Below are 15,513 nucleotides of genomic sequence, written 5' to 3'. Positions count from 1 at the left end.
CTGTGGTACAGTGGTCGAGTCTCTACCTCTGAGTCAGAAAGCAAATCCCACCTGATCCAGAGCTGGCCAATAACATCTTTGAACATGATTTTAGGAAGATGGTTGGCTGTATTGATATCAAAATTAAAACTATATGCAAAGTGATCTTAGAAAAAGACCTATCCTTGGTTCCAAAAATTTTAAATGCCCAACTTTCTGTCCTTGGATCAAGAATTTGTACCGTTGGAATTCTTAATATTTATGTTTCCTGATTTTTGGAATTGCAAGACTCTAACTGAGTAAGGAGAGTTCAGACAGCAACTATGCATTTCTTTACCTGTAACATAGGAGTGGTAAATCAGCTTGTAATTTTAATACCTTTTTAAATTAATGTGACTCTTCCTTGAACAGCCTATCAATCACTTTCCTGTTGTCAATTGTGTTTGTCTATTTTTGTTACTCTGTAAGTGTCAGATAGTTTCATACTTTTAACCTGATCACTTAATCAAAAATAAAGTTTTGGATGTCTGTCACAAACAATTCAGCCTTTGTGCTGTGAATGAGCACGATGGCTCAGTGGTTAGCACTACTGCCTCACTGCACCAGGATCCCAGGTTCAACTCCAGCCTCGGGCAACTGTCTGTTTGGAGTTTGCACATTCTTCCTGTGTCTGCATGGGTTTCCTCCCACAGTCCAAAGGTGGGCAGGTTAGGTGAATTGGCTATGCTAAATTACCCATAGTGTTAGCTGCATTAGTCAGAGGGAAACGGGTCTGGGTGGGTTACTGTTCGGGGGGTTGGTGACGGGCCTGTATCCACACTGTAGGGAGTCTAAAACGTCCTTTTGTTTTACTGTATGGTTCCCTGATACTGTTATGCTGCCTTGAGAAAGTGAGGACTGCAGATGCTGGAGATCAGAGCTGAAAATGTGTTGCTGGAAAAGCGCAGCAGGTCAGGCAGCATCCAAGGAGCAGGCGAATCGACGTTTCGGGCATAAGCCCTTCTTCAGCAATTCCTGAAGAAGGGCTCATGCCCGAAACGTCGATTCTCCTAATCCCTGGATGCTGCCTGACCTGCTGCGCTTTTTCAGCAACACATTTTCAGCACTGTTATGCTATCCTCTGTCAATGGTCTATGTAATGGAACAATGTGGCTTTAATGAGGAACATGTACAGATGGCCTCAGATATTATCTGTCAACTGGAGGCATGGCCAGTTTAGAGAGGCTGATGTTTCAGCCCGTTCACTGTGAAAAGCAGTCAGCATCATTTCTGAATGTTGAACCTTCTTCCAGATTCCGAATAGGATGTGGGTTGGAAAGTTTGATAAAAAAAAGCTGCAAGATTTTATAAAGTTTGGGGACTTGCTTTCTATCCAATGAATTTACAGCTTTGGAGATTAAATGTGATTGAAGTCTTGTTCACCGTTCAGTGAGTAGCTGAACAACACAGGTCAGGAACTTGTCAAATATATACAGCACAAGGCAGCATAGGAACAAGTCTGCCCCGATTTCTAATCCTCATTTCGACCCATTACTTATTGCTGATGACATGGCATCTGAAACTCTGTTCACGGCCTGTACATGTGTCTATCAAGATGCGCCTTAAATGTTGCTGATGTGCCTCTTTCTACCATCTCCGCTGGCAGTGCATCTCAGACACCCACCACTCTTTGTTTGAAAGATTTTCTCCACGCTTCTCCCCTAAACTTTCCCTGAAACTCTCACCTTGAACCTGTTGACCATTTTGCACTAGTTTAAACCCACTTGAGTAGCACTGTCAAACTGCCTGCCAGGATATTGGTGCCCTTCCACTTTAGGTGCAACCCGTCCTTCTTATACAGGTCCCACGTTCCCTGGAAGACATCCCAATGATCTACATGTCTGAAGCCCTCCCTCCACCACCAGATCTTTAGCCACATATTCAGTTGTACTCTGCTTTTGTTCCTAGACCCCTGACATATGGAGTAATCCCGAGATTACTACCCTTTTTCCTGCTTTTTAATTTATTACCTAAATCCCTGAATTGTCATTTGTATTAATATGTACAACAATGTCTGTCTGTTTACCCTCTTGTTTCAGGATGTCCTGTGTCCACTCAGAGACACCTATGACCCTGGCATGAGAGGCAACATACCACCCTGGAATCTCTCTGGTGGCCACAGAAGCAGCTATCTATGCCCCTGACATAGATAGAGCAATAGTAATCTCCAATTACTATTGCTCTATTCTGCTCTGTCCCTCTCCTCTGTACAGAAGGGTCAGTCATGCTGCCACTGCTGGGCTGCTGCTGCTGCTGCTGTCACCTGATGGGCCATTGTCCCCATCAGTATCCAAAATGGATTAATTATTTGACAAGGGGACAGCTGCAGAGGATTCCGGCACTGAGTGCCTAGCGTTCTAGCCATCTACCTCCCTGTATCTTTGGTGTGCCAATCTTTCTATAACTTCTATCTGTGACGCTCTCCACCATTTGTGTGCTCCTTAACTTGTGACGTTAAGTCTAATCTCAAGTCTTGAGCCGGTTACAGGGAAGAAAAGTGGCCAAGATTTCACATTCAGCCACTATCGAATGGGTGTACAAATTTCAGTCTAATAATTTTGGGATAAGTTCAGTTGTGAAGCCTACACAGTCCTGCTGCAATTTCTGATAACCTTCCTCACAGTCCTTGACTCTCGTATTTACCCAACGATAGATGTTAGACTAACTAACTGGTAGTTTACTGCTTTCTGAATTCCTCCTTTTTTGAATGGAGTATGTGCAATCACGGTTTTCTGATCTTTCCAGAATGTTGGGAATTTTTGGATTTTTGCATCCATTTTCTCTGCAGGCACTTCTTGTAAGACCCAAGGATGCAGGCCAATGGATCCAAGGACTTGTTAACCTTCTGTCCCTTCAGTTTTCCAAGCTCTTTCCTTCTAGTGATCAAATTGACATAAGTTCCTTTTCTCTTTTTGTATTTTGACTTTCCATTATTAAGACCATAAGATATAGGAGCAGCATTAGGCCATCCATCCCATCGAGTCTGTTCCCAAATTAATGCGATCATGGCAGGTCTGATAATCCCCAATTCCACTTTTTTGCCTTTTCCTCAGAACCCTTGAGTCTCTTACACTTGCAATGCCTTTATTGTGAAGACAGCTACAAAATGTTTGCTCAAAACCTCTGCCAATTCCCTCATCTCAACCTCTAATGGACCAAGAAAAGGGGAAAGTTCGTGAGGAGAGACTGAAAAATAAAATAATGTGGCTCCCCTAGCTTGCATTAGCTGCCATGGAAACAGAATATTTTCTGATAGAAAATTCATGATCGAGATGGTTTTATGCTCATTGGTACAATGCCTAGAGTCAAGAAAGAAATTTAATGGTCCCAATAACTTATGTATGGATGATAATACTTGGCTTCAAAGTATATGCTAATGATTTAGATGACCTGATTTTCTAAGTTGAGCTATGGTTACTTAACTTAACCATTTCTTTATTTTAACAGGAAGAATTTAAAGTCAGCAGATATGAAGTATCACCAGATATGAAGTATGTGCTACTTGCGTACAACGTAAAAAAGGTACGTTCAGACTTTGGTTTATATGGTGACCATTTTACTAAAAGCAACATCCAATTAAGTATCTTCTCATTGCAAAAATATGCATTATCAAAGCTTCATTATATTCTCATTGTTAATTTCATTCTCGAAAGTAATTTCATCTTTGAGTTTGATTGTGACAGTAAAGCTGTAAATAGAGAATTCTTTTATCATTTGTAAGTGGGATGTAGGTATTGCTGGCTAGGCCAGCACTTATTACTATCCTTAATTGTCTAGAGGGAGTCAACCACATTGCTGTGGGTCTGGAGTTACATGTAGACTCGACAATCAACATTAGTTTCATTTGCATCATTAGACTCTTAATTCCAGGTTTTTAATTGAATCCAAATGCTGTGGCAGGATTTGAATTCACGTGTCTGGGTCATTACTGGGGTATCTTGTTTAATAGGCGAGAATGTGGTGCTGGAAAAGCACAGCAGGTAAGACAGCATCCGAGAAACAGGAGAATCAATGTTCCTGATGAAGGGCTTATGCCCGAAATGTCGGTTCTTCTGCTCCTCGGATGCTGCCTGACCTGTTGTGTTTTTCCAGCACCACACTCTCGACTCTGATCTCCAGCATCTGCAGTCCTCTCTTTCTCCTATCTGGTTTAATAGGTTCATGCTCATGCCATTAAGCCATTGCCTCTCCTCAATTATTGCTATTACCATTATTTCGATCAAACCTAGTCAGAATGTTCACCAACTCCTTGGCCTTTTGTGAAAACCATCGGCTGCACGTAATGACTGAAATTCCTATCCAAAAGTATGCACTTCATGTGTCAGCAGTTGATAGTTGATAGTTGACTATTTTTATGAAACACAAGATGCTGTGATTGAAGAGAACAAAATGTTGTTTTCTATCAAAGCATGATGGAGCGAGTGACCTTGTGAATATTCCTATGTAACAGTACAGAAGCCACCAAGACCTTTCCCTCCTCAACACACCTCGACTGTTCTGGTTACAAGTCAAAGTAGAAGCTGGTGATTAAATGTCTGATATATTCCAATGAAAGAAAGTGCCTGCATTTGAATAAATCATCGAGTGATTGCTCTATCACTGTACCATCAGACGGGTTATGAACAATTTGAACCCTACTGATGAAAAAAACAGAGAAAACTGAAAGAACTGCAATACTGTAAATCAGAAACAAATACAGAAGTTGCTGGAAAAGATCGGCAGGTTTGGCAGCATCTGTAGAGAGAAATCAGAGATGACATTCTGGGTCAAGTAATCCTTCCTCAGAAGATTTGCCTTGTTCACTTTCCACAAGAATCAGGAATTCTACATAAAATGTAAAGTGAACTGGAATAGAGCTGACTGGTGGAAGGTATGTGCGTCAAGGATCAGTGCTTGGACTCAATAATCCAGGAAAGGGCCAGCGTCACTTTAAAATTTGTGGATGACGTCAAGATGACACTTATTTTAGTTCATACAGAGGAGGATTGCTGCAAAATAAATGAGGACACTAGTAAATTTGCAGATATAGGTTTACAAATGCATAATACTACAATCTAGATAAATGTAATGTGAGTGACTGTGTGGAATGTAAACACCAGTGTAAACCATTTTGGTGAGTGATGTGTTTCTGTGCCGTAAATTCAGTGCAATTCACTATACGTAATTCATGATGCAAATTAAGTCCAGCACTCTTGCTGTTGCACTTGTTGTTGTCATGTGAATGGCAAAGCAATGGTATGTCCAGAGACTATCCTTCCATATCACTTGAATTCAATAAAAATCTGAAATTAAGGATCTAACGATAACCACGAATCTATTGCTGGTGGTCGGAAAAACCTCATCTGGTTCATTAATGTCTTTTAGGAAAGGAAATTGCCATCCTGGCCTGGTCTAACCTACATGTGACCCCAGACCCACAGTGATGTAGTTGACTCTTAACTGCCCTCTGGGTAATTAAGGATGGGCAATAAATGCTGACCTGGCCAACGATGCCCTCAATGGCACTCCACCATGAATGAAAAAAGACCTTGATCTGCTTTGACTACTTGCCTTACAGATCGTGCTGTAGTACCATCTAGTGAAAAAGAGAGCAGAGCTTGTGATCTAAAGTCACACAAATTGTCAGGCTTGCCTGGAAGGAAGTGTGATGAATCACAATATTAATAAAGAAACCCCAGGACCCATGAATCACCAAATCACCAAAATATCACGGGGTGCCTGAGTAACAGTTGACTTTGCATTACATCGCTTACATTCAGAGGAACTGATATTCGCAAGCATGCCTTATTTGTAAAAGAAAACTTTATTGTCAGGAAGCATTCCTACACGTAGGCTTATTTCATTATGAACACCATTGTCAAATGTTCCTCCTTGAAATGCAGATTTTTAACATCTGTCCAAAAAAAAGTAGCCAAAATCTTGCATTTTGGCTGAAAGTAGGGGCAATGCCTACTGGGAAGGCTTGGCCATATTGACCAATCAGACAGAATCATAGGTTTGCTTAATATTTGACGTTAACAATTCTGATTAAAGGTCATCTCATTCTGAATCATTCACTTTGTCTCCCTCCACAGATGCTGCCTGACCTGCCCGGTATATCCAGCATTATTCTTTTATTTCAGTTAGTGCATTATTTGTCAGTCAAAGTTAATATAAACAAATACGTTTCGATGTGCTGGCAAAGGATGCCTGCCTTGTCAATTTAATTATCCCACCCAGTCAAAATAGGCCAATGAGCCTTTATTGTGGTAGCCAATCTCACGGTTCTCAAGCAGTTAATGAGCTGTTGAATCACCAGCACACATGAACAGCCCTCAAGGAGAACTGTGCAGTGAGGAAATCAAAATGTAACTAGACCATGTCCAATATGTGAACTCAGGCATCCTTCTCAACAGCATCTCTGGCAAATGAGATTAAAGGCAAAAAAAAACCCCACAAATCCACTCAAGAGGTCAATCATCATTGCGGAGAAAAAAATCGAGTTAATGTTTCTGCACGTTTTTTAAAATTTTTAGATTTCCAACAACTGCAGCTTTTCTTCTGTAGCATGCACTGATTTTACAGTCAAGAGATGAAGGAGCGTTTGGCCGGTTTTGATTGCTTGGGGTGAGCGTGTTAGCCAGAAAATAGGGAGAAATTTCATGCTCTCATATAAAAAATGAACTTGCAAAATGGCTGTGTAATTGACAAAGTTCAACATTCATCAATGCAAAGTGGTATGCTTCAGTAGAAAGATTAAGGAACCTAAGAACTAGAAGCAGGAGTAGGCCGTCTGGCCCTTCGAGTCTGCTCCGCCATTCAATAAAATCATGACTGATCTTTTCACGGACTCAGATCCACTTACGCACCCTCTCACCATATCCCTTAATTCCTTTATTTTTCAATAAAAAAACTCCCTTAGTTTTAAAGACATTTACTGAAGTAGAGTCAACTACTTCACTGGACAGGAAATTGCATCGATTCACAACCCTCTGGGTGAAGAAATTCCTTCTCAATTCTGTCCTAAATCTGCTCCCTGCAATCTTGAGGCTATACCCTCTTGTTTTAGTTTCACCTGCCAGTGGAAACAGCCTCTCTACCTCTAGTTCATCTATTCCCTTCATAATTTTATATGTTTCTATAAGATCACCCCAATCTTCTGAAGTCCAATGAATATAATCCTAGTCCACTCAGTCTCTCCTCATAAGCCAACCCCATCAAATCTGGAATCAACCTAGTGAACTTCCTCTGCACCTCCTCCAGCGCCAGTACATCATTTCTCAAGTGAGGAGACCAAAACTGCTCACAGTACTCCAGGTGTGGCCTCACCAGCACCCTTACAGCTGCAACATAACTTCTCTGCTTTTAAACTCAACCCCTTTAGCGATGAAGAACACAATTCCATTTGCCTTCCTAATTACCTGCTGTACCTGCAGACCAACCTTCTGAGATTCATGCACAAGGACACCCAGGTCCCTCTGCACAGCAGCATGCTGCAACTTTTTACACTGAAGTAATAGTCCTTTTTGCTATTACTCCTACCAATATAGTCATAGAGATGTACAGCATGGAAATAGACCCTTCGGTCCAACCCGTCCATACCAACCAGATATCCCAACCCAATCTAATCCCACCTGCCAACACTGGCCCATATCCCTCCAAACCCTTCCTATTAAATATAGCCATCCAAATGACTCATGAATGTTGCAATTGTACCAGCCTCCACCACATCCTCTGGCAGCTCATTCCATACACGTACCACTCTCTGCGTGAAAAAGTTGCCCCTTAGGTCTCTTTTATATCTTTCCCCTCTCATCCTAAACCTATGCCCTCTAGTTCTGGACTCCCCGACCCTAGGGAAAAGACTTTGTCTATTTATTCTATCCATGCCCCTCAAAATTTTGTAAACCTCTATAAGGTCACTCCTCGGCCTCCGACGCTCCAGGGAAAACAGCCCCAGCCTGTTCAGTCTCTTTCTATAGCTCAGATCCTCCAACCCTGGCAATATCCTTGAAAATCTTTTCTGAGCCCTTTCAAGTTTCACAGCATCTTTCCGATAGGAAGGAGACCAGAATTGCATACAGTATTCCAACAGTGGCCTAACCAATGTCCTGTACAGCTACAACCTGACCTCCCAACTCCTGTACTCAGTACTCTGACCAATAAAGGAAAGCATACCAAATGCCTTCTTCATTGTCCTATCTACCTGCAACTCCACTTTCAAGGAGCTATGAACCTGCACTCCAAGGTCTCTTTGTTCAGCAACACTCCCTAGGACCTTACCATTAAGTGTATAAGTCCTGCTAAGATTTGCTTTCCCAAAATGCAGCACCTCGCATTTATCTGAATTAAACTCCATCTGCCACTTCTCAGCCCATTGGCCCAGATCCTGTTGTAATCTGAGGTAACCCTCTTTGCTGTCCACTACACCTCCAATTTTGGTGTCATCTGCAAACTTACTAACTGTACCTCTTATGCTCGCATCCAAATCATTTATGTAAATGACTAAAAGTAGAGGATCCAGCACCAATCCTTGTGGCACTCCACTGGTCACAAGCCTCCAGTCTGAAAAACAACCCTCCACCACCACCCTCTGTCTTCTACCTTTAATCCAGTTCTGTATCCAAATGGCTAGTTCTCCCTGTATTCCATGAGATCTAACCTTGCCAATCAGTCTCCCATGGGGAACCTTGTTGAATGCCTTACTGAAGTCCATATAGATCACATCTACTTCCCAGCCTTCATCAATGTTCTTTGTTACTTCTTCAAAAAACTCAATCAAGTTGTCTTCAATCTCCCAGACCTTTGCCGATTCACTCAATGTATCTGCAAAGTTTAACAGTCCTCTGTATACTTTGCTCTGCCTCTCATCTTAGTGTGATCTGCAAACTTTGACACCTTACATGTGGTCCACACCTCCAAATCATCTACATAAGTTGTAAATAATTGCGGTCCCAACACCAATCTCTAAGGCACACCGCTAGTCACTGATTGCCGGCCAGAATTGCATTCATTTATCCCCACTCTTTGCTTCCTGTCAGTCAACCAATCTTCCATGCTAATACATTCCCCATAACACCATGCATCCTTATCTTATGCAGCAGCCTCTTGTGTGGCACCTTGACAAAGACCTTTTGGAAATCTAGGTACATCACATCCACTGGGTCCCCATTGTCCATCTTGCATCCTGAGGAAAGGCTTTAAATAGAGCTATAAATGGGACTGGAGGTGATTTGGGGATCTACCTACTTGTCTTCTCTCCCAACCCTGTACCTGAGATTAGGGCCATAGACTTCCATTGGATTAGTCCATGCTTGAGGAAAAAGTACTGATGGTTAACTGAGATACTCTATCACTCTCATCGCCTGCATACTGAAAGGCTTTACTGACTGGTTAACAAGTTGTTTGACCACTCTCGAAATGAGCCTTCTTTGGCCATCAAGCTCTATAGTAAGACCCAAAACCCATGAGTTCTGACCCAGAGTTAGGGATGCTACCACTAAACCACATGACCACCGATGCAGGGGGAGCTGATACACAAATCATTAAGAGTGCAACAGGTTAGTAAGACCATTGCAAAAGCAAAGGAAGAGAACTTATATAAGACTTCAGTTTAACTTCACTCAGATTGAACGGTTCTGGCCTTCAATATTATTTTTAAAAAATATAAATGACCTGGAGAAAATGTAAAGGAAAGTACTAGAATGCTATCAAAGCTGAGAGAGTGGACCCATCAGCAAATATTGAATAACTGGGACCTAACAAGAAAACAGAAGACTGCAGCACAACTGAGCATTGCATTATGGAATAGTTTGATAGGATAGATGTAGAGAAGATATTTTCATTTGCAGACCAGATCAAAACTAGGGACCACTAAATATAAGATAGTAACTAATAAATATAATTGTGAATTTATGAACATGCAGAGAGTAGTTAGAATGAGGATGTACAAGTACTAAAACGAGATGAGTTGAATGGGCTAGGTGAGAGGAAGCTGACTAAGCACTGGAGGGAGAAAGGACTATCAGTTATTTTGATTGAGCCAGAATGAAAAGGATGAAAAGAGATTGTCTGGAGCACATACATTATATTACCCTGGCTTGCTGAGTAGTGTGTTTCTGTGCTGAATGAAAACCTCAAGTGGAACTTGATTTTACATCTCATTCAAATTATAGTACATCCAACAATGAAAACTCTCCCAACACTACAATCGAGGCAGGAATTCTATGTGAGATAGAAAGAATGCGTAAAGTTGGAGAGAGAAACAGAGTTATTGTTTTAAGCCCAGTATGTCACTTCTTCAGAACAAAGAACAGTATAGCCCAGGAACAGGCCCTTCGGCCCTCCTAGCCTGCGCTGACACATTTTGCCCTTCCTTGCTCGAACTGTCTGCACTTACAGGATCTGTGTGCCTCTACTCCCTTCCTATTCATGTATTCATCCAGGTGCTTCGTGAATGCTGCTATTATGTCTACTTCCACCATATCCCCTGACAGCACCTTGCAGGCACTCACTGCTTTTTGTCTGAAAAACTTGCCTCGCACATCCCTTTAAGTGCCTTGAACCTGGGTCCCTAGTAATTGACCCCTCCAACTTGGGAAAAAAGCCTCATAATTTCCACTCTATCCACACCATTCACAATCTTACCAACTTCTATCAGGTCCCCCACTCCCCCTCCCAACCGCCTGCATTTCAGTGAAAACAAACCCAGTCTATTCAACCTTTCTTCATAGCTAAAATCCCTCATATCAGGCAATTGCAGCAACTCCTCTGACTTATTGATTAAAAGCACCAGCCTGATGGTAGAAAATAAACTGTCTTTCTTCAGGCTTTAGCTCCACCATCTGTCCTCGCTGCAGTCCAAATGCTTCTGCCAATATCTTTCACACCAACAAGCTGTTCAGCATTCCAGGAGCCAATCACATAATTGTCAGACTGATGGGCTTTGATATCCACAATTTGGAACAGTTCCCATAGTTTAGGAGATCAAACCTCAAAATATTCCAAAATTATTGAAGTGAAGAATGTGAGGAAAATAGTATTATTTGCTTCTCCCAATCAAGAGCACTTTTCTGTTAATATTTGAAGGATGTAGGGCATGCTTAAAGTCATCTTCCAGTTGGCCATGGAAAAAGAGTAAGAAATGGTCAATAGTACTAATAGCTCTAATTCAACATGAAAATTAACAGAAACCTTGGCCCAGTGAACCAACAGGCCAACTAGATAGCAGGAATATCCGAAATTGCTTCTTAGCCAATTATGCCAATGCTGTCCAAATTAAAGAAAGTGTAATTCTGCACACATATCAAGGCTTCATCTATTTGAGTGTATATGTACACTTCAATTGCAAAGTTAGCCCTTTATATTTTGAATGTACCTCTCTTCTTTTGATGATTGAAGCCCTATTAGGTGGGTGGCTCAGTGGTGCAGTGGTTAACACTGCTGCCCCACAGCACCAGGGACCTGGGTTTGATTCCAGTCTTGGGTGATTGGTTTTGTGGAGTTTGCAAGTTCTCCCCATGTCTTTGGGTTTGCTCCGGTTTCCTCCCGTAGTCCAAAGATGCGCAGGTTAGGTGGATTGGCTATGCTAAATTGCCCACAGTGTTCAGGGATGGGCAAGCCAGATGGATCAGCCATGGGAGATGCAGGGTTACAGAGATTGGGTGGATCTGGATAGGATGCAGTTCGGAGGGTCGGTGTGGACTTGATGGACTGAATAACCCTGCTTCCACACTGTAGGGATTATATATTCAACATTGTAGGGATTCTATATTCAACATATTGATGCACTTCCATTTGAAGTCAAATATTAAGGTTGGCAGTGATGCAGGGTGACAAGTGATGGAAATTCCTCATTAAGGGGAATCTTTTCAAGTTGCTGCCTTTGTATGGAATGTTGAACAGAAGGCATGAATTATTTTTGTGTGCTTCCAGCAGAAATCTGCCACTGGCATGCCTCACTCTGCTGGGAGTGTCAGATTATGTAGCAACATAATAAAATTCACGAGCAACTTAAATACTTGAGTCTGAGCTGCAGTTCCACAGAGCCAAGTTAGATTCAAAATTGGAGGCTAGAACTCTGCATGGATTTATGTGTGAATGCAAAAATCTCATTCCAAGTGGATCTACCAGTGGCAAAAGCATATTACTTTGGGAACGCTGTGGTTTTCAGTTTGTCTCTGTGAAAATTGGTCTCCTATTGGCTCAGTTGCTTCCCTCCTACCATGAAGGTCAGTGTGACAAGTGATATTTGCAGTTGATATGTCCCAGTGTTAGGTTGTTATAATGGCTCTGACATTAAGAGCTGTCACTGAATTGCAGATATTTTTGTCATTAATTGCCAAATCTATTTAATAGGCCATTCATATTAGCATCCCAGTGAAAGGCAGGGTCACAGGTGGGGAGACAAAATGTTAAAAGCTTCAACTGAGTAATATGACTTCAAACCACCAATTATTGACATTTTTCATGAAACTGTTATGAGCCTCCAATGGGGAGGTAGGACCTGAACCCAGGTCTTACCAGCCTAGAGATAGGGACACTTCCACTGTACCACATGAGCATTAAGCTTAGATTTCTACAGGGACAGATATCATGGCAGTCATGTGTTCCATCAGTTTACAATCAGGTTCCCACAATGCAACTCAAGCTAACTGCTGTGTGCTAAGTGTTTTTTCAAGTTTTGGGAAGGATGGCAGAGAAAGGAAGGCAGAGTCTGAGACCTCCGCAAGTGAAGTGCCTTTCTCAGCGCTCCTAATAGCATCTTCCAGTGTCTCAAGGTCGTTTTTTTGTCTCTCCCTGTTCTCCTGTTGTGGTTGTTGTCTCATCTAACCCCTCTGCCAGGAGACAGGAGGTTTAGAGGCGATTTGAGGGGAAACCTGTTCACCCAGAGGGTGGTGGGGTTCTCGAATGCACTTCCTGGGAGGGTAGTTGAGGCAGGAACTAAAAACTACTTGGTTGAGCACTTTAAGTGCCGTAACATTGAAGGCTAGAGCAGGGTAGTGGGACTATTGTAGGCAGTAGTATACTTTTGGGAGGACAAACTTGATGGGGCTGAAACATTTCATCTGTACTGTATAATTCTTTGAAACCATTTGCCCTCTGGATATATTGGAAGAACAAAGTTTCGATGTCGATTATAAGAAATGCGCTGTGTAATTTCCCAATGACCATACCAACCAGATGGCTTGGAATCTTCGGGAACTTTTTTTTATTCCCAAATAAGGGACCTCAACTATGACTTTTCACAATCGTTGGATCCATTGATGTGAAGGAAACACATTTGGCCAACAAGCAAGCAATACAACATGAAGTAATCTATTTAAAGAAAGAGCCTACATTTGTGTATCACCCTTCATCACCACCATTGGGTGGTTTCTGTCTATTCAAAGTCAGTGATGTATTGTTGAAGTAATTTATACTCACCGTAAGACAGTCCTTCTCACCCTCTCCCCTTGCCTGAGGCATGGTGACCCTCAAGTTAAACCACACCAGTCATCTCTCTATAATGAGAGAGTAGCCCTATGGTCCTCTAGGATTGGAGATCCTTTCTTTTACTTTATTCACTGTTGGTCGCAGCCTTTTGCACTCAGTACAGTCTCCAAACAGCCGTGAGATGAAAGACCAGATTAATTTGTTGTTGGACAAGCCCTTTTCCAAATAAATCATCTCTTAAAGTTGGCAGCATTCATACATTTGTGCATTCATTCATCTATTGACAAAATATTCATCTGAAACATCCAAGTGGTAAAGCACAGAACAGCCTTCTGTCTAATCATGTGTATGGATCAATGCAGATTCATGAAAGTAGCTTTGAGGAGCGTGGGAACAGGAATAGATCATTCAGCCCATTGACCACGCAGTGCCATTTAATACAATTGTGGCTGATTGAACACTTCAATGCCTTTTACTCACTCTCTATGCCCATAACCTTGCACCAAAATCTATCCATCTCTACCCTAACAATTCTCAAAGAGGCAGCGAACATGTTTGGAATAGTCAGAACCTTTTCACTCTCAGGGAAGAGTTGAAAATCAGGGGATATGTATATATGGCGATTGGCAAAAGGGAAACACTACATGAGGCAGCAATTGTTCAGGATCGAGGAATGCATAGCCTGAGCCTGCAATGGAGGCAAGTTTAGTCATGGCTTCTAAAAGGGAATGGGATAAACATTTGATGACAGCATTTTATAAAAATGTTAGATTGTGGAGAAAGGGAGGAAGCCAGTGGAATCGAGATTTCCAGGAGGACTTTTCTAGAATAGAAGTGTAGAAGGGGGAGGGGTGGGGTTAAAAGCAGGAGATTAGCAGTAGATAGTGATGCTCATTTGAAGAGCTTGTGCAGACACAAGGGACCAACTAGCCCCTTACTGCACTGTAGCCCTCCTGTAATTCAATGAAATGGGATGAGTGGAGATGTTCACACAGGAAGCCAACACAACATAATAGCCCAAGTGACCGGCTCCTGTTCTGCAACCAATCTAAGATTCTCTCCTAATGCCTCAAATTCCCAGTCGCTAAAGCAATCCACAAGTAGATTTGAGAGGAATATCTTTTCACACCATACTATTAGTTCCTATCATTGCTTTCTCCTGAGCCCTAGCTTTCTCAGAAACAATATTTGGTGCATATTCTTACAGTAACATATTGCCTTTTACCTCGCTGTAATCTCCTGATCCAATACACTTCCTCCCACAGTGATGGTCTTCCCATGTTCCAAAAACTTACATGCTTCAAATTTAATATTGTTTAAATTCAATATGCCTTCACATAGCTATTTATACACAAAGATTGTGGCCCTGAAATTCTTTTCTCTTAAATGTGTTTCGCATCTTAGAGGCAGGCTTTTTGTGGATATTGTTTAAAGCAATTCTGTCAGTGCTTCTGCTTTCACTTTGACAGGAACAAAAATATTGCAAAAGCTATTAAATTGATATTCTTTGTCTTGGTCAAGGACCTAAGGGATAACTATTCACTGCAACATGAGGAGAATTGCTTTGCTGTGCTACAGACTGTGTCATGGGATCATTTAGATTTACCTGAGAGTGACAGGCAAACCCAAGTGAAACACCTTGCCTAAGATACAGCTTACCCAACAGTTACGGTGCTCTGTCAGCACTGTACTCCAAGCGTCAGCCTGAATTATGTGCTCAAGTCTCCGGAGTGCAGCTCGATCTGCCTTTCCTGGTTCAGAGTTGCCGCTGAGCCAAGACGCACAATGAGATGTTTAGTATGATCCCTGTCTCCTTTGAGGCTTTCTCTCCAACTGTAAGCACCAACTTCGTTTGCATTAACTTATCTTGGACAGATGCCAAAATTCCCTGCAGCTGTTTGAATGGGTGATGTTTGTCAGGATAGGGATGACTGATTACAATGCAAACGGTAAAATAATTGGAAAACTCTCCATGGATCTGCCTGAATTGCTCAAAATGTTGTCAAAGGACATTGGAGAAATTAAAGCTCTCAATGATATAAAAGGAACTTCGGAGAGAGTAGGTGATGAAGTGCTCATAAA

At 41.9% G+C, this 15,513-nt stretch overlaps 1 protein-coding gene across 1 annotated transcript in view; it reads left to right on the top strand.

Moving 5' to 3' along the window:
* The window catches only part of dpp6a (dipeptidyl-peptidase 6a), a 1,150,594-nt gene that overhangs the window by 839,930 nt on the left and 295,151 nt on the right, over positions 1-15,513 (top strand). Inside the window, exon 5 of the mRNA XM_060825137.1 lies at positions 3,466-3,540. Within this exon, the coding sequence (XP_060681120.1) occupies positions 3,466-3,540 (75 nt within the window). The remainder of the gene's footprint in view (positions 1-3,465; positions 3,541-15,513) is intronic.

The sequence above is a fragment of the Hemiscyllium ocellatum genome, chromosome 5 (assembly GCF_020745735.1).
Source record: "Hemiscyllium ocellatum isolate sHemOce1 chromosome 5, sHemOce1.pat.X.cur, whole genome shotgun sequence".
Taxonomy (NCBI): domain Eukaryota; kingdom Metazoa; phylum Chordata; class Chondrichthyes; order Orectolobiformes; family Hemiscylliidae; genus Hemiscyllium; species Hemiscyllium ocellatum.
This window is presented reverse-complemented; position numbering and strand designations above follow the sequence as displayed.